The sequence below is a fragment of the Puma concolor genome, chromosome C2 (genome assembly GCF_028749965.1).
Source record: "Puma concolor isolate L17-30 chromosome C2, mPumCon1.1.hap2, whole genome shotgun sequence".
Lineage (NCBI taxonomy): Eukaryota > Metazoa > Chordata > Mammalia > Carnivora > Felidae > Puma > Puma concolor.
In genome coordinates this window covers 5,323,884-5,346,440 of record NC_141675.1, presented here as the reverse complement: position 1 = coordinate 5,346,440, position 22,557 = coordinate 5,323,884, and the positions used below count along the sequence as shown (strand labels likewise).

Here is a 22,557-nt window from a genome sequence, read left to right as displayed (position 1 = left end):
GCCCTGAAAGCAGGGTCTTTTCCTGCTGAGGATGTGGAGCTCTCCAGACTCCTGTCCTTCCAAACTTATGATCTCTAGCTCTCCCATCAATTCTGGGATTGTTCGATAATTCTCTTTCCAACGAACTCCCTTTTCCCCTTAGCCAGAGTCAGTTTCTATTGTGTATTAATCAGAGAATAGATGTCCTCCTTATTCTCTTTACTTTGCCACCAACAATGAACAAAATGGGAACATATTTTTAAGAACTTAATTGTATTCTATTTATATTTTATTAAGTATATTTTATAAGTTCTTCCTAATTGACTGAAAAACAATCATTGCATATTGAAATCACAACTTTGAGTTTCTCTTATTGCATGTGCATAATTTAAATCCACACATCCCAGGTTTATTTATCCCAGGGGGAAGCTAGCAAATTAGGAATTTTATTTTTAGATTCATTTAACATTTTTTTTTTTTTCTTTAATTTTGGGGCACCTGGGTGGCTCAGTTGGTTAAGCATCTGACTTTGGCTCAGGTCATGATCTCATGGTTGGTGGGTTCGAGTCCCACGTTGGGCTCTGTGCTGACAGCCAGAGCCTGGAGCCTGCTTCAGATTCTGTGTCTCCCTCTCTCTCTGCCCCTCCCCCACTCACACTCTGTATTTCTCTTTCTCTCTCTCTAAAAAATACTGAAAAAATTAAAAATTAATTTTTTTTTTTAATTTTGAGAGAGAGAATGTGAGCGGGGGAGAGGGGCAGAGAGAGAGGGGAGAGAAAATCCCAAGCAGGTTCCATGCTGTTAGCACAGAGCCCGGGGGGAGGCTTGAACTCAACAACTGTCAGATCATGACCTGAGCTGAAAACAAGAGTTGGACGCTTCACGTGCTGAGTCACCTAGGTGCCCCAGAAACTTTATTTTTAAATTTATGTCCTTTTGAATCTGTTTCTATAAAGGGCCAGATAGTAAATACTTTAGGCTTTGTGAACCATACGGTCTCACTCACAACTAGTCAACTGCCGTTGCAGCCGTGGACAGTACATAACTGAATGAATGTGGCTGTGTTCTGATAAATACACAGTAAAATGAATTTCATATCCTTCTTTTGATTAAAAAAAAATCAAGGGGCTTGGCGCGGAGCCTGCTTGAGACTCTCTCTCTCTCTCTCTCTCTCACTCTGCCCCTCTCCGCTGCTCATGTGCTCTCTCTCTAAAAGAAAATAGAAAATAAAAATATTCCAAAATGTCAAAACAATTCTTAGTTTGCAGGCCATACAAAATAGTGGTAGCCAGATTTGTTTTACAGGCTACAGTTTGTCAACTTCTGCTCTAGTCCCCCAGTTTTTAAAATATTATTGGACAAAAGAAATATTGACTTATGAAATTGAGATTGTAAAGTAATAAGCATTATTAATGAGGTATAGAGCAATTTGTTTGTCTCCTAAATTAATGAGCATGCATTCAAGGATATAATTAGGAAAAAAATGTGTATATATATAAAGGATATAACTGGATAAGATCTTCCTATTTCTAGGAATTCCTATGTAACATAGAAGAAAGTAGAAAGATCATACTATATGCTAAACTTCTCTGTAGTTGTTTCTTGACTATCTAATTTTATAATGTACTAATTAAACATTAATTGTTAACCCAGAATCAAAGAAAATAAGGGGCTTTAAGATATGGATCACCTAGTCACGTACAGTAGTAATGATGCCTTATATTTGTATAGCATTTGATAGCTTACAAAAACTATAGTTCCACATATTATGTCTTCAGATCCTCAACACAACCCGGGAGGTAGAGAGGCAAGGTATTATTATCCAAATTTCCAGAAGAACAACCTGCCCAAGATTACACAAGGGACAAGGGAGTGGGAGGAATTTTCTAGTCACACCTCTGAGTCATAGTCAGACTTATTGCCATTAAATATGATACAATCATGCAATTCAAGAGCAGGGCAATGAATAAATCCTGCCTCACCAGTTGATGAACACTCAGTGATTCAACATAGGGATGCCTCTGGTGTGTCAATGTAGGCCTCACATGTCTAGATCAGTGGGAAATCCAGAACTCTTGTCTTTTTTTAATTTTTTAAATGTTTATTTCTGAGACAGAGAGAGACAGAGCATGAGGGGGGCGGGGCAGAGAGAGAAGGAGACCCAGAATCTGCAGCAGGCTCCAGGCTCCGAGCTGTCAGCACAGGGCCTAATGCGGGGGCTTGAACTCACAAACCGTGAGATCATGACCTGAGCTGAAGTCGGTCACTCAACCGACTGAGCTACCCAGGCACTCCATGAACTCGTCTTCTTGTCCCACGCATCGCCCTTTCCCCTGTCCGTCTAGGAATGACAGCAGTCACAATCATGGCTGATTGCTCTGGAAGGGGTTACTCTAACCGCTGTAGTAGCTGGGAGCCCAGTGTCATCGCTGACTCCAGAGCGTTCCAAGGCTATTATCTTGGAAAGCAATGCCCTTGTCAACCTCTGCAGTTGCCCGCAGTTTTTGAGAGCAGTGTCCTTATACCGAATGAAGCACCAGTCTGAAATAATTACACCCTAACTCAGACCCAAGCTCCAGTGTCACCATGGACTTTAGCTGCCACTACGTTGATCGCCTATGGACACAAAAGCCATTGGAAGAAAGGGACTTGGATTGTGCTTCCTGTCCTCATTGTGGCCATCACTGGGACACTTCCCCTCGGTGGTTCCAGAAGAAAGAAAAGGAGATGCTCCTTTCCTCGGGATTACACATTTAGAGGGTGCACCCACACCAACTGGCTCAGGGATCCTAGTATTACAGTTCTTTGTATTCGTTCACTCAGTCACTTCCCCAGGGAATAAGTTGGGTGTAGAAACAAAATGCTCTAAAGCCTTTATGTACATTTGCGTGTTAAGTATGTATGTATTGACCGATTTAAATCTAACTTCGAGTTACGGAAAATTTAAAACATACACACGAAATAGAGAATGCGGTATTAAACCCCAGTTCTCACCTCACGGACCCATCACTCTGCTTTAACACTTAACAATCCTCACCTAATCTTGTTTTCATTTCTTCTACCACTCCTCCCCTTCCCCCTGGAGTATTTTGAAGGAAATCCTGGAGATCATTGAAATTTCATGCTTATTCACTATACGACTCTAGCAGACTGCTTTCGAAAGCATCGTTAAGACAAAGACAAAATTATATACTACCACCTAATATCCAGCCTCTAGTCAAGTTTCCCAACTGTTTCAAAAATGTCTGTTTAGGGGCGCCTGGGTGGCGCAGTCGGTTAAGCGTCTGACTTCAGCCAGGTCACGATGTCGCGGTCCGTGAGTTCGAGCCCCGCGTCAGGCTCTGGGCTGATGGCTCAGAGCCTGGAGCCTGTTTCCGATTCTGTGTCTCCCTCTCTCTCTGCCCCTCCCCCGTTCATGCTCTGTCTCTCTCTGTCCCAAAAATAAATAAACGTTGAAAAAAAAAATGTCTGTTTATAACTGGTTTGTCAAATCAGGATCCACATGCTGTACTTGGTCATTAGGTCTCTTAAATCTCTCTCTTTTTTTAAAGTTATTTATTTCTGAGAGAGAGGGCGAGAGAGAGCACGAGTGGGGGAGGGGCAGAGAGAAGGAGAGAGAATTCCAAGCAGGTTCCACGCTGTCAGCACAGAGCCCCAAGCAGGGCTGGAACTCACGAACCGTAAGATCATGACCTGAGCTGAAATCAGGAGTCGGATGCTCAACTGATTGAGCCACCAGGCACGCCTTTAATCTCTTTAATTTATTAAGATAACTTATTTGTTGAAGAAATCCTGTCATTTGTGCTGTAGAACTTTCCACAGTCTGGGTTTAGTTGATTGCGTCTTCTCTGGTGTTGTTTTACACTTTCCTATATTGTTCATTCTCCCTTCTCATAAACTGTTACATTTAGAGGCTTTATTGGATTTAAACTCAAAATATTTGGGGAGTGGCAAAAATACTGCATAGGTGATTCAGCATATTTTGATGGCACCACATCAGGAAGCATATGATGTATGGTCATTCGACTCTGAGTGATGTTAAAATTGATCAGTGGGTTCAGGTGTTGTCTATTATTTTATTAGGAGATTGAAAAATGGTCTTTTGTCATTTCTCTTACCTTTATCAGTTGGAAATACTGTATACAAAAGGGCTTGCCCTTTACAACTCTGGTTACCCTAAAATGCAATTTGTATAAGAGAAGCAGAATGCTTGATTCTTTTCCTTTATTTACCAATCGTCGTTACCATATAATGTAGCAACTTACTATCGCAACTTCTAGGTGACTTATATGTATATTTTCTTTTCTCAGTGTCATTATGAACTTGTGGATTTTAACATCACTCATGTGATAAATGACTTAAAATATATTCTGTAGGCAATGGTGAGCCACCACAGGCCATTTCCAACTTTCAAACATAAAGCATAACTGACCACGGATCTAAAAATCAGGGATGCCTGGGTGGCTGTCGGTTAAGCTTCCCACTTTGGCTCAGGTCATGATCTCATGGTTCGTGAATTTAAACCCCACGTTGGGCTCTGTTCTGAGAGCTCAGAGCCTGGAGCCTGCTTCAAATTTAGTGTTTCCCTCTCTCTCTCTCTGCCTCTCCCCCACTCGTGCTACCTCTCTCTCTCTCTCAATGATAAATAAACATTAAAAAACTTTAAAAATCAAACAGTAAACTTATTTAGGGGGAATCCTTTCTTAACAGAACTAAAAAATTAAGATCAAAATCTCTGAACATACCAAAACTTTAGCCACAAAATTTAACAATGATTGTTTCCGGGATCTTATCCTTGTTCTCTGAGTTTCTTCTTTAGTGTCACTCAGTTTACTGGGCTTCATTTCATGAATGTCTTGAGTATCTGACTGAGGCTAGATTCAGTTCTGGGCACACAATGATTTCCATCTTTATATCATTCAAATTATTTTTATAAGACCTACGTGTTCAATGACTAGTATTTGCAATTACATTTTTCTAAAATAAGAGCAAATTAATACCCAAATAACTCACTAGTACTCTAGTAATTGAACATGAGTTTGTGGACAATGGGGACGTGGCTCAAGCTGAAGCAATGGCCGACAGTGAGTGCCAGCGTGCGAGTTCAATGTGTTTGTGAGCTGACGTGCCAAAGCCGGAATTTGACGTGTAAAAAGGAGGGTTAGGTGTTTTAATGGAGTAGGCATGAAACTGTGTTTTTGACTGTGACATGCTAGATTGTTTCTGTCGGCTTGTTCTATCTTCCCCAGACAACTAGTTAGTTCTGAGAGGGCAGAAGCCGCACCTGTATCGTTCATTTACTCCTAGCATCTAGTACATGAATTTTTAAAGTGAAAGAAGAAAAAAAACGATGCATGCAAGACAAGAGCAAAATCTACAATGGTTTTTGAGTGGTGAGAATCATAAGACCTTTTTAGGTAGACCTAATTCACCACTTTTTAGTGGTATCTTTTGCATATTTTGACTCTGGGGTATTGGTATGAAAAATAGATTCCTTTAAAAATTATCTGAGTATAGATGTAGTACATTTCATCCAGGAAGATTCTGAACAGTAAACAAGTCAAATGAAATCACTGGTACCTCCATTCCTTAAGGTTAACTTTGAGTGCCTTTTTCCAGTATTTGTCTATGTCTGTATAACATTAAACAATACTGGAATCATCTTGAACATATTGTTTAGTAACATACTCCTACATTTAAATACATGGCTAATTTCTCCTGCAATAGAAATTTTAATGGCTATATTCCATTATCATAATATCTATTTTTACAGTAACCAGACCCAAATCTAATTTCCAAACATGAAATTCTGATGAACAAGACCACAGAGCAGTGATTCTGATCAGCGTCATGCCTGGTAATAACAGCAGGCTATTCCATAGCACACACAGCTCCAGGACGTGAGATTAACTTCAACAACTATTCATTTAGTTTGGTTTGACTTTCTGCCAGTCTTATGACCAACTTGAAGCAGGTCCTAGAACAGGGAATGTTATGTTTGGTGTCCAGGGAAGCAGCAAACTGGAGAAGCCATCCGAAATTCCAGAATAATACAGAGAGCCAACACGTTATCCATTTCCTGCAGCAAAATTTGATCTAAAAGGATAAAAATGCCATAGAAGTTAGGTTAAACATCTTGTGGGGAAAGTAACCTATTAGTGTGCAAGGGAATGGAAATGGTGAAACCAAAAAGAAGCTGAAAACAAATCTGTACGTACATTTTTCTTTCAAGACTCCACACTATGTAAATGTCCTCCAAGAAGATAAACTTGAGCTGACTCATTGTCACTTGCTTCTGCAATGGTTTCTGAGGCGTCTTAGATAGTAGCCACCCTGCCCCCAGGGTCCTGAGGGCTAATAAATATTTTTCAGGTGGACTGACAACAGGAAAGAATTGTAGGACAAGAAACTACCTGTAATACCTAGGTGTGAGTACCCTGGAAAGTGATGTGCTGAAAAACTGCCCCTTCCAGCTGGTTAACTTTTATGCTCATGCATTTATTTACTTTTTGTGACATTCACTCATCAACGACAAATGAATATATGACAGCCTAATGATACAAGGGAAATGCAGTATTGTGTATAGAATTGGAAGAGATGCAAAATGAGTGCCATGACATTTCGTTTTTCTTTCTTTCTTTTTCTTTTTCTTTTTTTGTAATCTCTACACGCAAAGCGGAGCTCAGACTCAACTCACGGCGACCCTGAGATCAAGTTGCGTGCTCTTCCGACTAAACCAGCCAGGCACCCCAATGGTATTACTTCTTTTAAAAGCTTTGGGAGAATGCTTTAGGCCTTTGTTAATTTGTAGAGGTCGTATTATTTTCTGGCCATCAGTGTCCATTTCCTTATTTTGTTGACAGCATCCCATTTTTTCTTCTGGGGAACCACTCCTCTCCTACAGTCCATGTTCTTTGGGTGAAACATAAGTGAAGCATGTGACTCATATTTGGCCAATCACAGCATTAAATTTTCCTAGCTGGGGATGGGATCTGTGTCGGTTTAATTAGTGAATCAGGGACTGCTGCTAGGAAGGATCTTTCTCATGCTGGACTTGGATGGGGACGGATGTAGACCTGAAATTGTTGGAAACCATTTTGCGGCCACACGAAGTCTGAGTATAAAGGCAACATGGAGGAGAGCTGAGCCTTTTTTGTTGCTGCTTTTTGTTTCTCAGAAGGCTCTCTTTTGTCTGATTTGAAATGGGCATGAGTGGCAGTAGATTGAAAGTTCTAACTCTACCCTTATTTTAACAGGACAGCTAGAAGTGTCTAAATTATAAGAAAATTGATGCTTTGTAACAACTAAAGAAATAAAAAACTCCGTATTGGAATAGTTTATTATATAAGCATTGTAAAATGTCTTCTAGGGGGGTGCCTGTGTGGCTCAGTCAGTTGAACATCTGAGTCTTGATTTTGGCTCAGGTCACGATCCTAAACTTACGGGATTGAGCCCTCAGCATGGAGCCTACTTAAGATTTTCTCTCTCTCACTCTGCCCCTCTCCCCTGCTTGTGCTCTTTCGTTCTAATATTAAAAAAAAAGTTTTCTAGGGATATGGCAGTGTGAAGTGTACAAAAGAAAACATCTTTTTTATTAAGTTTATTTATTTATTTTGAGAGACAGAGACGGTGCAAGTCGGGGAGGAGCAGAGAGAGGGAGAGAGAGAATCCCAAGCAGATTCCACACTGCCAGCCCACACCCTGAAGCGTAGCTCGAACTCATGAAACCCTGACTGAGATCACGACCTGAGCTGAAACCCATAGTCACTTAACCGACTGAGTCACCCGGGCGCCCCTAAAATAAATCTTTTTTAAAGAAATGTAAAATCTGCTTGGAAAGACATGAAAACATTAAAAAACATTCTAAATCCTTTAGAACACAAATGAGTTGCAAACAGTATGCATATTAAGTGTTCAGAATGGCAATATAAAGACAACTATCTAGAAACAAAACCAGCCTACAACAAAAGAGGGTTTAGACTAAACTCCCAACTATTTCCATTAAATTCTCAAGGCACTGGTCCTCATATCCCTAGTCTTTAGGTAGATCCACATCTTTGTATTTCCTCTCTGGATGTTTCCTCTGAATGACTGACTTGTGTATCTAATTGCCTATTTGATATCTCCATTTAGATGACCAATAGGCATCTCAAACGTCCGGAAAAAGTCTTTTCCTCCAAACTTGCGTGACCTAGACTGTCTTCCAAATTTCAGTAGATGGCAACTGCATCCTTCCAGTTGCTCAGGTCTAAAACCTTACAGGTGGTCTTTTCTTTTTCTTGCATATGAAATCCATTCCACTAGCAAATCTTACTGGCTCTATCTTCGAAACGTATTCAGAAACTAACCACTTCTTCTTAATACCTCCACTGCTGCCTGAATTATTGCAATAGACTAACTGGTCTTCTTGATCTCATCACTGGCCCTCTAAAGTCTAGTTACAATAGAGCAGCTACAACAGTCTCATTTTATGAAGTAAATTTTCAGACATACGTAAAAGGTGAAAAGATTTTATAATGTTCCATCTGTATACCCACTATCTGTAGAGTCCACTATTAATAGCACGGTCCTGTTAAGATGACAGATTGTGTAGCTCGTTTGCCCAAAACTCTCTGACAGCTTACCTCATTCAAAAAGGAAAAGCCAATTTCTTACCATGGTCTTCAAGATTCTATGATCTGGTCCCTATTACCATTCTTCCCCGTTGACCATTACCCTTCAGCCACAATGGTCTCCTTGTTGCTTACTCAAACACGGCAGGCACATTCTTGCTTTAGGGTCTTTGCACTTGCTGTCCCTTTGCTTGGGATGCTCTTCTCCTTGGTATGTGAATGGCTTGCCTCTTTCTTTGGATCACCTCATTAGAGGTCTTCTCTGACTCTTCCAAGTAAGTATTAGGTTGAACAATTTAATGCCATCCAACCATGTTTAACCCACAGGAACCCAATATTGTTCTGAGTTGAAAACAATGTAAAAAAGATCAGGAGCTTCATATGGTTCAAGCTAATAAAATGCACCACCACCCTACCTTTTTATTCTCACCTGGATTCCAAATTTCTTTATAGAGCTTCTTAGATACTACTATCTTATATACTACTGTGTATTGTCTATAATATGATCCTCAAAGTTAGGGAATCTTTCTGTTTTGTTCACTGCTGCACACTCAGTGTGCAGACTGTAACCTGGCTTATAGTGGGTACTCAGGACATACTTAAAGAGTGAATTCTTCACATTGAAGCCAGAGTGAGCTTTTGGAAACACCAATCTGATGCCACTCCTACTAAAAACTCTTAAATTGGTTTGTATCACTTCAGAAGCAAAGATAAGAATCCTTACCAAACCTGTAAGACCCTGCATGGTGGGTCTTTGCTTAATTCTCTAGATCCCTCTCACATTATCTCCCTCGTTTCTTTTCAGTCTCTGGGACTCTGTTTTTCCTTGCTCTTCCTGTGCTTCTGTATCAAGTTCACTATGAGGCAGTTTTAAATCTTAGCTCAAAGATTCTCTTGCTAGAAGCCATTTCTGACACCCCAGATTTGGTAGAATTCCACTTTAATGCCCTCAGGCACCACTTCTCTACCCTTAGTAATACCTATTGGGATTATAAAGTTACTTTTGTGTGATAATTTGTCTCCCTCACCAGACAGGAAGTTTCACGAGAAGAAAACACAGCTTTCTTTTTACTTCCCTTTGGATCCCTAGCATCTATGAAGTATCTGGCACATAGTAAGAGCTTAATACTCCTTAAAAAAATAGATCCTGTTGTGTCTCTGTCACCAGCGTCTAACTGGGCAACTGGTACACAGTAGACGAATACATTTGCTAAACAAGCCATAGAAGGAAGAGCGTTTGACTACTTATTTACAATAAATATATAACGCATAAGGGCTATCACTTGATTATTTGTGATGAGGCATTCATACATAATTGATACCTACCCCAAATCCCAAATTCTCTCTCCTCATCAACTTCTTCTCAACACTAAGACTGAAGAAAGTATTGATTTTTTCTTATTTGTGATGAGACATTCATACATAATTGATACCTACCCCAAATCCCAAATTCTCTCTCATCAACTTCTTCTCAACACTAAGACTGAAGAAAGTATTGATTTTTTCTTATTTGTGATGAGGCATTCATACATAATTGATACCTACCCCAAATCCCAAATTCTCTCTTCTCATCAACTTCTTCTCAACGCTAAGACTGAAGAAAGTAAGTTACACTTCTTTTCTTTCCTTTGTTTACTCTCTGGTGGAGTAAAGGGTGAGCTGGCTAGAATTCATTTAGAGCCAGAATGAGCCAGAAGTGAGATCTGGCTTCTGAACCAACAGACCATGCCTCGTATTCTCACTTGGATAGTTAGATGTTTAGAAACTTTTTTTTTCCCCAGTCAGGGGCACCTGATTTCAGCTCAGATCATGATCTCGTGGTTCCTGAGATCAAGTCCTATGTCATCAGTGCACAGCCTGCTTGGGATTCTCTCCCCATGTCTCTGCTCCTCCCCTGCTGGTGTGCACACGCTCTCTCTCCCTCTCGAAAGAAAGAAAGAAAGAAAGAAAGAAAGAAAGAAAGAAAGAAGGAAAGAAAGCACTAGAAAGTTTTCCCCTCAGTCAAATGAAAAAGCTTTGCATTATTTTTCTTTTTACTTTAATAGCAACCTCTTTGAAAACATTTCAGTGGTCAAAGGATATATTAAAACACCCACATACACAGGTTGTATAAATTTACAGGTTTATTAGGGCAGAATGACATGGAGCAGTATAAGAAAAAACCAAAAATCTTACAAATGACTTCCTTTTAAGCGTGCTGAAACACAGAATTGTCATAGTAAGCTTGTAATTTCAGAGGAGCACTGTGGCAAGCTTACGGACTTTGTCATTTGTTAATCTGGGAAAGGGAGAAGAGCCAAATCAAATACAGTACAAATGAATTGTTACAAAATGGTAATTCTCGACATAATGAAACTTAAAAAGAAACTAAAAACCTAAAGAAGATAGCAAGATGTGAATTTTCTAGTTTTAATTATGTATTATGGGTACGCAAGATGCTGCCAGAGGGTGAACCTGGGTGGAGGGTAACCTCGCTGCGTTATTTTTGTACCCTTTTGCGAGTCTATAATTATTTCCAAATAAAAAGTGAAATAAACACATAAATAAAATAAAGAGACAGCAGGAAAAACAGTAAATGTAGATAAGAAGGGATTTTTAGAACGAGAACTTAAATATACATAGTCAAAGACTTGCTTTGCCAGATTCCCATAGGTTTATAAGGAGTTAACCAAAATGAAAACGACAGACACACACATCTCATTAATAAAAACATGAGGCTCTGAAAAGTCGCATCCTTTTTTTTTTTTTTAATTTTTTTTTTCAACGTTTATTTATTTTTGGGACAGAGAGAGACAGAGCATGAATGGGGGAGGGGCAGAGAGTGAGGGAGACACAGAATCGGAAACAGGCTCCAGGCTCTGAGCCATCAGCCCAGAGCCCGACGTGGGGCTCGAACTCACGGACCGCGAGATCGTGACCTGGCTGAAGTCGGACGCTTAACCGACTGCGCCACCCAGGCGCCCCTATCGCATCCTATTTTTAATGTCTGAACTAATGATGTTTTCTGGAAATGTGCAGAGAGCAACACATAGTACTATGTGTGCAAAACACAACTGAATTTTGTGAAAACCACAAAAAACGACTGCTCTTGAGAAGGGAAAAGTTTTATTTCTTGACATCATCAAAGAAAAACGTGAAGGATCTGATAGGAACGAAACAAAAATGTACAAATCCTACTACCTCATTCCTCAAAACCATATAAACACTTGCAAGATTTTCCTTCATCCGTTAAATGTCTCTAGAGCAGCCAGCCTACACAGACCTGGGGGCATTCACATGTCAGAATATTCCATAAAAATCTGGGAACATATTTTTGGCAGAAAGAAGTCACTTTGTGTGCAAGGAAAGGCTGCTTGTGAAAGAATGCAGACTGACACAGTTGGGCAGGAGCCCCTTGCAATGACATAATGTTAGTGTCATCATTTATCACATTATTGGCAGCATTTAAAAGACACAGGGCGAGGGTGCCTGGGTGGCTCAGCAGGTTGGGCGCCTGACTCTTCTCATTTCCGCCAGGTCATGGTCCCAAGGTCTTGAGCTTGGAGCTCAAGCTCCAACACTGAGCTTGGAGCCTGCTTAAGGATTCTCTCCCCCTCTCCCTCTGCCCTTCCCCTGCTGGCGCTCTCTTCCGCTCACATAAACCACCAACCAACCGGGGCGCCTGGGTGGCGCAGTCGGTTAAGCGTCCGACTTCAGCCAGGTCACGATCCTGCGGTCCGTGAGTTCGAGCCCCGCATCAGGCTCTGGGCTGATGGCTCAGAGCCTGGAGCCTGTTTCTGATTCTGTGTCTCCCTCTCTCTCTGCCCCTCCCCCGTTCATGCTCTGTCTCTCTCTGTCCCAAAAATAAACGTTGGAAAAAAAAATTAAAAAAAAAATAAATAAATAAATAAAAAATAAAATAAAATAAATGCCTAGCACAATGCTGTGCAAACAGTAGGCAGCAAGAAGTGTGAGCTCGCTCCCAGTTTTCCCAGAAGACACAACAAAATATTTCTGTTAGTTTGCTATGAACCAAAACAAATGGCCGAGGAGTAAGCAGAAAGGGCTCGAGATTCTAATCCCACTATTATTATCCAAACAATCGTCCCGTTAATTATGCAGTTATATAAACTAAAATTGAATAAACATTATTGGGTTTTTTGGTATTATTCAGGTAATGCGTTATAACCTCAAAAGGTCCTCTCTTCGCAAGTCCGCTTTTAATTTTGTCTTTAACTGATTTAGCAAAATAGGTCATTAATTCTCTTATTCAGATCATAACAGAGCTCCATCTTTTGGGAGGAGTAAGCTCCCAGGTAAAAATCATAGTTTTAATGTTTACTCATGGGTTTCAGGAAAAGTGACGTGGGAAAAGAAACGGTAAAAGGTTAAAGAATTTGTCTTCCGGGGCTGTTTGCCTCCAAGCATCTGTTGATGTCTGTCTACACACCAAAGCTCCGTAATTCCTGCCTTGAACCTCCGCTAAGAAGCCACAGTCCCAGACCCCAACAACTCCCAAGGGGGAGCAAGCCCTTCGAAACTGAAGGAGTGGACAGGACAGAGCCCTTAGAAGGCTTTGGAGGGGGCGCCTGTGTGGCTCCGTCGGCGAAGCGTCCCACTTTGGCTCAGTTCATGATCCCAGGGTTTGTGAGTTCGAGCCCACAGTCGGGCTCTGTGCTGGCAGCTCAGAGCCTGGAGCCTGCTTGGGATTCTGGGTCTCCCTCTCTCTCTCTATGCCCTTCCCCCGCTTGCTCTCTCTCTCTCTCTCTCAAAAAATAAACATTAGAAGGAAAATTAAAAAAAAAAAAAAGAAGCAGGCTTCGGGAGACAGGTTTTTACCATAATCCGCGGCCTTACGCAGCAGTTCGGAACCTACAGTCCCCGGCTGTAAAACTGTGTCTAAGTTGTCATTTCATGCCTTTGTCTCAGGAAGCAGCTCAACTATCACTTCCCTCCAGACTATCCCGAAAAAGGGGGTCTCGCCCACTCAACCCTCGCATCATTCTTCTGTATTTCCCGCATGGCACAGCCTTGCCACAATCCGTCTTTACCTTGTCTGTCTGCTTAAACCTCTCTACTCCACTAGAAGGTAAGCTTCCTAAAGAGCAAGGCCCTGGGTCTGCCTCCAGCGCCTTGAACCTGCTGAGTCTCAAGAGACTCAAGAGACACTTCTGGAATGAACGACAGGTCCGGGTCTGGCAGCTACTTAACTGCCTCCATATCCCGCCATCTCCGCCCCTCCCCCCCCCCCCCCCAACCACCGCCGCCGCCTTCTCCGGAAATCATTTCAAAATCACGGGTTTTCATTTTGGAAACAGGGCTTTCAGCGTTGCCGCTACACCCGCTCGCTCTCGCACGCTCCTTCCCTGCAGTCGGAGCCGCCGCCCGGCCCACTTACCCAAGCCCACTAGGCCGGACAGTTTAGGGGCGATCAGGGCAGGTGCAGCCTCGAGCGGGCGACCGCCTCAGTTCACCTTCCCGGTCCCCGGTCCTCCGCGGGCCCCGAGAAGCCACCTCTAGGCCGCCCGGGCCTCCGCCCACCGGCGGTCGCACCCTGCCGCCCTCCCTCCGGCGCGGCGCCAGCAGCTCGCAGCGGTCGCGGCGGGGGCTGCTGCTCCCGGCACCCCGCGCAGCCGGCCGCGGGAGAGCCGGCAGTCTTTTCGCCAGGCCGCGAACCCGCCTGTCCCGCAACGCGCGCCGCCGCCGCCGCCGCAACTGCTTCCGGGTGAGCGGGTCACCGACCCTGTGGCCCCGCCCCTCCTTCGCCTCCTTCGGCTGCCGCTGGGGCTGCGGCTCCTCTCGGGGGCCGGTTCCCGCTGTCTCCGTGTCAGCCACCGCGCCGCGGGGCCGCCGGCGTGACTGAGCGACCCGCTGCGGGCGCCGGGAGCCGCTGCGTCCGGCCGGGCAAGCCTGCGGGAGCCTGGGAGCCAGTCCGCCGTCCGCGCCCCTCGCCCTCCGCTCCTAGCTCTTCGCCCGTCCGGGTGCCGGCGGCCGACCCGCGCGCCCCAGCCCTTCCCGGGCGGCGCCGCAGTCACAGTCCGCGCCCAGGGACAGGTAAGGACCGCTTCTCCCGCCGGCCCCGGAGGCCCCTGTTCGGCCTGCAGCCCGTGCGACCCGCGCCGCCGCTGACCCCTGCTGGGGGCCGGGCTTCCCTGCCGGCTCCGGGTCGGGGTCGCCCCCCCGCCTACCGCGTTCGCCGGCAGCACGCCTGATTTCTAACGCGCACCCTCCGTCTGCGCCGGGGGGCAAGGGTCTCTCCCATTGTGGAAGAAATTACATCGGGCCGCTGTCCCTTTTGCCTCCGGTGTTCGGGGCTCCTTCATCTCCTCCCCAGCGCGACACCCCAGCGAACGGTGTCAGGCCGGTGGAGGGCGTAGCATTTTTATGGGATTTTTTTTTTTTTTTTTCTTCCTCCTTGACCCGAACTGAAGCGCGGGCATAACAGGCGCTTGCTAGGAGTGTCAGGGTTAATGCTTGACTAATATGTGGCGTTATTCACACCCAGATCGTTAAGTTATACAGCTCCAGTCAGGCCTGCTTCTCTTGCCTGTGGATATCCAGCAGGAAGCTGGCGGACCTATGGAAACGCACCTCTTTGCCTCTCTTAGAGGGGAAAAAAGTTCAAGTGTTTGCTCTACTTTTCCGCCGTGGGAGATACAAATACCAGGCTGCCGAGAAACGGCTAGGGAAATACTGTGTCCTAAACTTTAACTGTTTGTAGCTCATTTTCTTTGAGTTTCCATTTAATGACTCAGCATTTCTGCCATAAACAAAAACTGCAGAGTAGTTTAATTGGGTGAAAGAGAAGATGTAAGGACAGTAGCCATTACTTTATGTTCTCACAATGGGAAGAGAACGTGGATGCAGTAAATGGAACCAGAGGGACGGTGAACGGGGTACGGGTGGGCGAGTTCATAATGTTTACAATAACATTTTTCCCCCCAGGATAACATTTTTATTTTATTTGGGGATGAATCTGTATATAAGGGTGCAATTGCAGACAAAAGTTACTTGGCAAAGACTTGAGGTTTGCTGTGGTTTGGGCGTCTTGACGAATGAACCCTGCTTAACTTCTGTTTATCCTCTGTTTAACAAATGTAGAGATGATGACCTGGTGTTAGATTCACGTTGGAGTAAGAATTTCAGAAAGTGATTCATTTAGAAAGTTAGGTCACGCTGTGAATCATTGATACGGATCTTAGGATTGGAATAGAGAGGAAAGCTAGAAGTTTGTTACTGCCTGTTTAATTAGAAGCTCTCAGTCATTTTGTATGAAGTGTTGTATTATGCTTTGTTAGGTTTGTTGGTAGGTATTTATTGTTATGAAGTGTGATAAGGAAATCCTAATTGAACTTTTGCAGAATGTTTGGCTTCAGAATAGTTTGTTAGTTCCTGAGTATATTGTGGTAATTTTACCCCCACTCCTTTTTTTTTTTTTTTTTTTTTTTTTTGGCCAGATGTGAGAAGATAATTAAAGATGTCTAGAAACAAAATAAATGTCAGTGAAAAGATATAAAAAAGTTTACTGAAAGAATCCATAGTTACAAAGTAGTCTTTTGAGAGAAAGGCCTCACCTATTTTGCAAATCCTCAAAAATGTGGAATGAGACTATACCGAGTTCTTACGTAAGTTCTGTTACAGAAGAAAGTGTATTGAGGGTGTGATTTATTATTGGAATGAATTCATTGTAAACTAGAAATAACTTTTTATTGCTCAAGTGTAATTTGATCATTTTTGGCTTTAAAAATGTTAAGCAAAATAACTTTGAATCACAGAATACTTGATACTCTTAACCTTGTTTTCCTTTTCTTTTTGGAATTCAGCTTATTTTACCTTGATTTTCATTTATAGAGAACCTTAGTTATTACTTACAAACTAATGGTAAGTTGGTCTTGCTTACCAGATTCCTTTAATTCTTTGGCTAAATTTTGGCATCTCATTTTCTTATCCATTCTTATATACAGAGTGTTCCCTAATGTTGCTTTTGATTTTTCTCCAGCTAATAGTAACTTAATTAGGAGTTTCAGTTCCCAGTGAACAGTTTCCCTTTTGGAAAATCCCTTGTGGAAACCACCGTAACTAACAGTCTTGATAGGTAGACATACAAGAGAAGCCTTCTTTTTCAAAAATAAGATAAAAACAGAGAAGGAGACAAACCATAAGAGACTCTTGAATACAGAGAACAAACTGAGGGTTGCTGGATGGGTTTTGGGTGGGGGTGATGGGCTAAATGGGCAAGGGGCATTAAGGAGGGCACCTGTTGGGATGAGCATTGGGTGTTATATGTAAGTGATGAATCACTAAATTCTACTCCTGAAATCATTATTACACCATATGTTAACTAACTTGGATTTAAATAATAATAAAAATAATAATAATTAAAAAACAAGCCTTCTTTTGTTATGATTTAAGCATCTCCATAATGCAGGAAAAAAGTGATATGGGGGTATATTTGGCAAATAGATTGTTTCTCTCTCAAAACAAAACCAGAAACAGATCTTTACTAGAAATGAGAGCTGTTTCTTGCAAAGCTCTTTGTGAATTGTTTATCCTGCTCCTAGTGTGAAAAGGGACAGAATTGATGATGTATAGAAAAAGAAATTCTCTCTGCAGCATGCTGGGAATGTTGATGAGGATCATTTAAGAGAAAATACAGTTCTTGCGTCTTCACCAGAGGAGCACTATCCATTGCACCTACAAAATAGAGGCCGTTTCATAGCCTTTTCCTTGTGGGTAGTTGATTGCTTTCTGGAGACTCTGAATGGAGAGATGGACCTTTAACCAGGAAAACGTACTACCTTATCCAGTTTGCAAACAATAGACTTTATGAGCGTCATTCAAAACTTAACTTTTAAAATTTCAGAAGGAAGGTATTGAGCAAAATTTGCCCTTTTTCTCCATTTTTCCTTTTAAGATAGACACCTTTGGAAATGATTTTTTTGTGTTGCACATTGCACTTTGACTTTTAAAACTTTCTGCCCTACAGTAAATTAGGCTAGATTTAAAAGGAATCAAACATTGGCTAAAAACTGGGTTTGGCGTAAGTGTTACTTTTTCATTTGTTCTATTATTTTTTTTTATCTGGTGGGGGCTGGAGAGAGGATTCTGTTTCTTGGGGGAACTCTGAGCTTTGCTTTTGTGTGCTTTTGTTTGGGTCAGGAGAGCAGTAGATACAAGTGGTTGAGAAGGGGGAAGACATGGCATGCGTACCCGGAAGGAGAATGCCCACTTCATGGGTGCAGTAGATGTTTGTGGGAGTTTAAAAAATTGATAACGACAGTTTAAATGTTACATGGTGCAAAAGAAGCCTTCTTTCCACAACAGACTTCTAGCCTTTTCCCTTTTCTACTCTCCCACCCCCTAACCCAAGCAACCACTGTGAGTGGTTTCCTGTATGTCCTCCTCCAGATTTTTTATTACATATGTAATTGGCTTTGTTTAGGAGAGTTATCTTCTTTCGTTGTTACCCTTGATATATCTTAGAGACTTTTCTGTATTTGCACATATGTCCACCTGATTATGTATTTATTTATTTTTAATGTTTATTTTTGAGACACACACACACACACACACACACACACACACACACACACACGCACACTCACAGAATGTGAGTGGGGGAGGGGCCGAGAGAGAGGGAGACCCAGAATCCTAAGCAGGCTCCAGGCTCTGAGCTGTCAGCACAGAGCTCATCACAAGGCTTGAATTCACAAACCATGAGTTCATAACCTGAGCCAAAGTTGATGCTTAACTGACTGAGCCAACCAGGAGCCCCCACCTGATTTTTAAAAAAGACTGAATGCCCTGGGTAGTGTAGATGAACCATAATTTATTCATTTTCCGTGATTTATTTTACCATTCCTTGTTAACAGACATTTAGATTGTTTTAGCTTTCTACAAATGCTGCTATAGTGAACAACTAGTATTTAAGTCTTTGCACTAGTCCATAAGTATGTATATTGAATATATTTCTGAAAGAGTGATTGCAAAGTTGGGGCTTAAGTTGTGAAAATGTATAAATTTATTTCCATCTTATATTGGACTTTATTTTATAATAGTTAACTTTCTCAACCTTGTGGAAGGAGAAAGGAACTCTTAATTACTTTGGACTCTTTATCTTCTCTATTTTAAAAAATACTAAAATGTATTGTATAAGGCGGTCTTAAACATTTTAGAGTGACAGGTGGTTAATTTTATTTGTAGTGGTAAGGCTAAAAATACTGTAGCTTGAAGACTGATGTTATATTTGGCAAGAGTTAAATGAATACCTTTTGTAGTGGGTTGTTTTAGGATTTTATGACTGGTGTCAATTAAAAATATCGTATATAGTTTAACTTCTTGCTCTAACGAAGTCTGCTACTATATTAGTCATGGGAAATAAATAGCCCACCTTCTGTCTTCCTTCACCGTCCACATCCTAGTCTATTCGTAATAAAATAAACCTTGGTAGAGTTTGAGATTCAAAAATCCTTTTGCAAACCATAGTGCTGTTGATGGATTAATTTCCCAAGGCAGGGGGTAGGTACAAATTCAGTTTTTATTCTGCAGAGTGTTTGTGAGCAAATTAAGGGTTTACGGTTTTAATTTCTGTACTGCACCGTTCACTCATGAACAAGAGGAAGGAGGTTGAGAACCTCTGTCCTTTTAAAATGATAGAGACTGGAGGGAAAAAAAAAAGTACAGAGGGGCTAATGTATGATGATCAAGTTGGAACTTGTGAGTGGCAGTTTCTCTGGCTGGTGCCCAGGATCTATTTTGAGGCCTTGTCAAAGCTCATCTGACAGAACCTACCACAGAACCGTAATCTGTCCTGGCCCCTGCTGCAAGTCAGGAAGGCCTGCGGTTTAGGAAAAGTGGCAACCACAGAAGAGTGAGCTTACGAAGGACATTTGCTTTCAGAAGATTAAGTCTAAGTTTTGGGGTGAAAATCTGCTTTGCGTGCATATTCTAGGATCGTTTTCTTTTTTTCTTTTTGCCCTCCTCTTTTCAGAGCACGATTAAGGAGAACGAACGAGGGAAGTGTTTTAGAAAAGCGTGCACAAGGAGGAGCTCAGGATTGTACTGGCATTGATATCACGTTCTGGTTGTGAGAGTGATTAGATGTTTTATGACAGGGGAAAACCATTACTGATACTGGCATAGGGTGGCCGTGACCCTTGCTGAACTCGTGCAATTCAGAGACCTGCACACGTGTCTTTGGATCAAAAGGACACTGGGAATGATGAGCTGTTTTATAAGCTTATTTTGAGTTCACACAGAGAAATTAGCTTCTTGCCAGATTCTCATTGTCTTCTTCCCATAGAACTGCTACAGTCTCATGTACATTATCGCGAAGTTATCTCTTTAAAAATAACTTGTGGCTGTTACCAGATGCTCTATCCCAGCACAGCTGCCTCTGGGTATCATGTGCTTTCTCACGAAAACCTTGCTGTTTTCTATACTTAGTGAATGAGGCACTTGAGTTTCAAGTTCTTTGACTGATTTCACTTCTTAGGCTAGAAAGCTGTTTAAAGGGTTAGTTCATTTCACCATATTAAACTGCAGCCTTGTATTACATTACAGTCAAGGTTGTTTGAAGAATTTGGTGTACAATGCACATTTAATTTGCAGACGGAAAGCCTGCAGATGGTTTCCTTTCTTCTGCTTTACATTAGGTCGTAACTCCAAGAAATTTAGTTTTTCCTTGCCCTCAGAAATGTGAATTATTTGCATTTGATAATGATGGTGTATTTAGTACTGTAGTCAATGTGAGGGAAAAAAATAAACTGGAGTATTTTTCCTTTTTTTCCTATTCCTATTTCTGGTTTATTCCTATTATCCCTTCCCTGTTTCAGCCTTCCCCTACCAGAAAAAAAGGGGGTGGGGAGGGTGAGGAGGGAAGGGGAGGATAGGGCAGAGCAGAGAGAGTGGAAAAGAGGAGAAGAGGTTGGGAAAAGCGTTTGAGTACAAAGTGTGTAACAGGGTTTTTAAAAATTTTGTATATATATTTTAATTTTTTTATTTTAGAGAGAGAGGGATCTTGAACAGGGGATTGGGGCAGAGGGAGAGAGAGAATCCCACGCAGGCTCTATGCTCAGTGTGCAGCCCAACCAGGGCTGGATCCCATGACTTTGGGGTCATGACCTAAGCTGAAAGCTAGAGTCAGACGCTCAACCAGCTGAGCAACCCAGGCACCCCAGGGTGTTTTTATTTTCTCAGGAGTGAAATATTAAAACCCTTCTTAAAGAATTGTAGTTCATCTCTTTCATTGTTTTCACTTTGAACCTTGTATATCTTAGTTTTTGTTTTTTTTCTTTCATTATGAATGCCAAACTCTTAACTAGTGTTTAAAAAATTTTTTTTAATATTTATTTTTTGAGAGAGAGAGAGAGAGAGAGAGAGAGTAAGTGGGGGAGGGATAGAGAAAGAGGGAGACACAAAATCTGAAGCAGGCTGTAGGCCCTGAGCTGTTGGCACAGAATCTAACACGGGGCTCAAACCCACGAACCGCGAGATCATGACCTCAGCTGAAGTCTGATGCTTAACCAACTGAGCCACCCTGGTGCCCCTTAACTAATTTTGATATAACAAAGCTTTACTGTTTAGGAAACTAATTTTAAAGTTCCTTGTTCGGATCACTTTGTTTTTCTTCTATAGACCCTACTTTCCTAAGTAGAAACATTTTAACAGCCAGGGGCACTCTTTTGGGTCTCTGTTGTCTAAGTAAAATACAGTATACTGTACGCAGAGGATTAGGATGTTAAAATATTTACTTCTCTGATTTTTTTTTAAGTTTATTTATTTTGAGAGAGCACACGAGCATATGCTAACAGGGGAGGAACAGAGAGGGAGAGAGTATCCCAAGAAGGCTCCTTGCTGTCAGCTCAGAGCCCAGCGTGGGGCTCCATCCTATGAACCGTGAGATCATAACCTGGATGGAAATCAAGAGTTAGGCGCAAAACCTACTGAGCCACATGGGCTCCCCTATTTCCCTGTTAAATGGTTTAACTAATTTGTAACAATAAATAATACAATTAGTAAGTCTACATGTTGTTGCTATTAAAAAAAGCTTAAAAAAATGATTTTGTTTAAGTGACCCAAGGATTATAGGACTAAAGATAGAAAAACAATTCAGTTTTACACTGGATGTCTTTTCCCCTCTCGTGGATATTGCCACATCTAAGTAGAGAGTCACTGTCCTCCTGTCTTACCCAACTCACCCTTTGCTGTCTATCCGATTTTTTTAAAAAGTACGTTAAAATATACATAATATAGGAGCGCCTGGTTGGCTCAGTTGGTTAAGCATCAGACTTCAGCTCAGGTCATGATCTCATGGCTGGTGAGCTTGAGCCCTGTGTTGGGCTCTGTGCTGACAGCTCAGAACCTGGAGCCTGCTTCGGATTCGGTATCTCCCTCTTTCTTTGCCCCTCCCCCCGCTCACGCTCTGTCTCTCTCTTTCTCAAAAATAAACATTAAGAAAATTAAAAAATGTGTACATAATATAAAATTTACCATTTTAATTACTTTAAGTGTATAATTCAGTGGTGTTAAGTACGTTCACATTGTTGTGCAACCTTCACCACCATCCATCTCCAGAACTTTCTCATCATCCCAGACTAAAACTGTGCCCATTAAAAAAATAACTCCTCCTTCCCCATTGCACCTGACATCCACTGTTCAACTTTCTGTCACTATGAATTTGATACTCTAAGTACTTCATGTAAGCAGAATGATGTATCTCTGTTTTGTGTCTGGCTTATTCCACTTGGTGCAGTGTTCTCAAAGTTCATTAGCATGCATGAGAATTTAACTCCTTTTTAAGGCTGAGTAATATTCCATATCCTGTTTATCCCTTTATCTGTTGATGGGTACTTGATTTGCTTTTACCTTTTGGCTGTGGTGCATCGTGCTGCTGTCTATGAAAACAAGTATGTAAATATCTATTTGAGTTCCTGCTTTCATTTCTTTTGGGTGTGTACCCATAAGTGGAATTGCTGGATCGCATAGC

The 22,557-nt window shown here is 41.9% G+C and overlaps 2 protein-coding genes across 25 annotated transcripts in view; one reads left to right on the top strand and one right to left on the bottom strand.

The window, feature by feature from the left end:
• Positions 1-5,637: 5,637 nt before the first annotated feature.
• On the bottom strand, positions 5,638-22,454 carry LOC147577054 (uncharacterized). Its single transcript, XM_086676034.1, has 4 exons — positions 22,437-22,454; positions 13,969-14,785; positions 10,767-10,869; positions 5,638-6,075 (listed from the first exon to the last, which is right to left on the bottom strand). The coding sequence occupies exons 1-2, from the start codon at positions 22,452-22,454 to the stop codon at positions 14,087-14,089; spliced, it is 717 nt and encodes a 238-aa protein (XP_086532160.1). The 3' UTR covers positions 5,638-6,075; positions 10,767-10,869; positions 13,969-14,086.
• Positions 14,484-22,557, top strand: part of LRRFIP2 (LRR binding FLII interacting protein 2) — a 107,545-nt gene continuing 99,471 nt past the window's right edge. For 19 of the 24 annotated variants that reach the window (XM_086720421.1, XM_086720419.1, XM_086720417.1 and 16 more), the window contains exon 1: positions 14,487-14,624. The gene's annotated coding sequence lies outside the window, so the exon portion shown is untranslated. Of the gene's footprint in view, positions 14,625-14,999; positions 15,467-19,560; positions 19,657-21,342; positions 21,468-22,557 lie in introns of those variants that run through there. The other 5 variants (XM_086720400.1, XM_086720402.1, XM_086720401.1 and 2 more) reach the window with 5 other exon arrangements.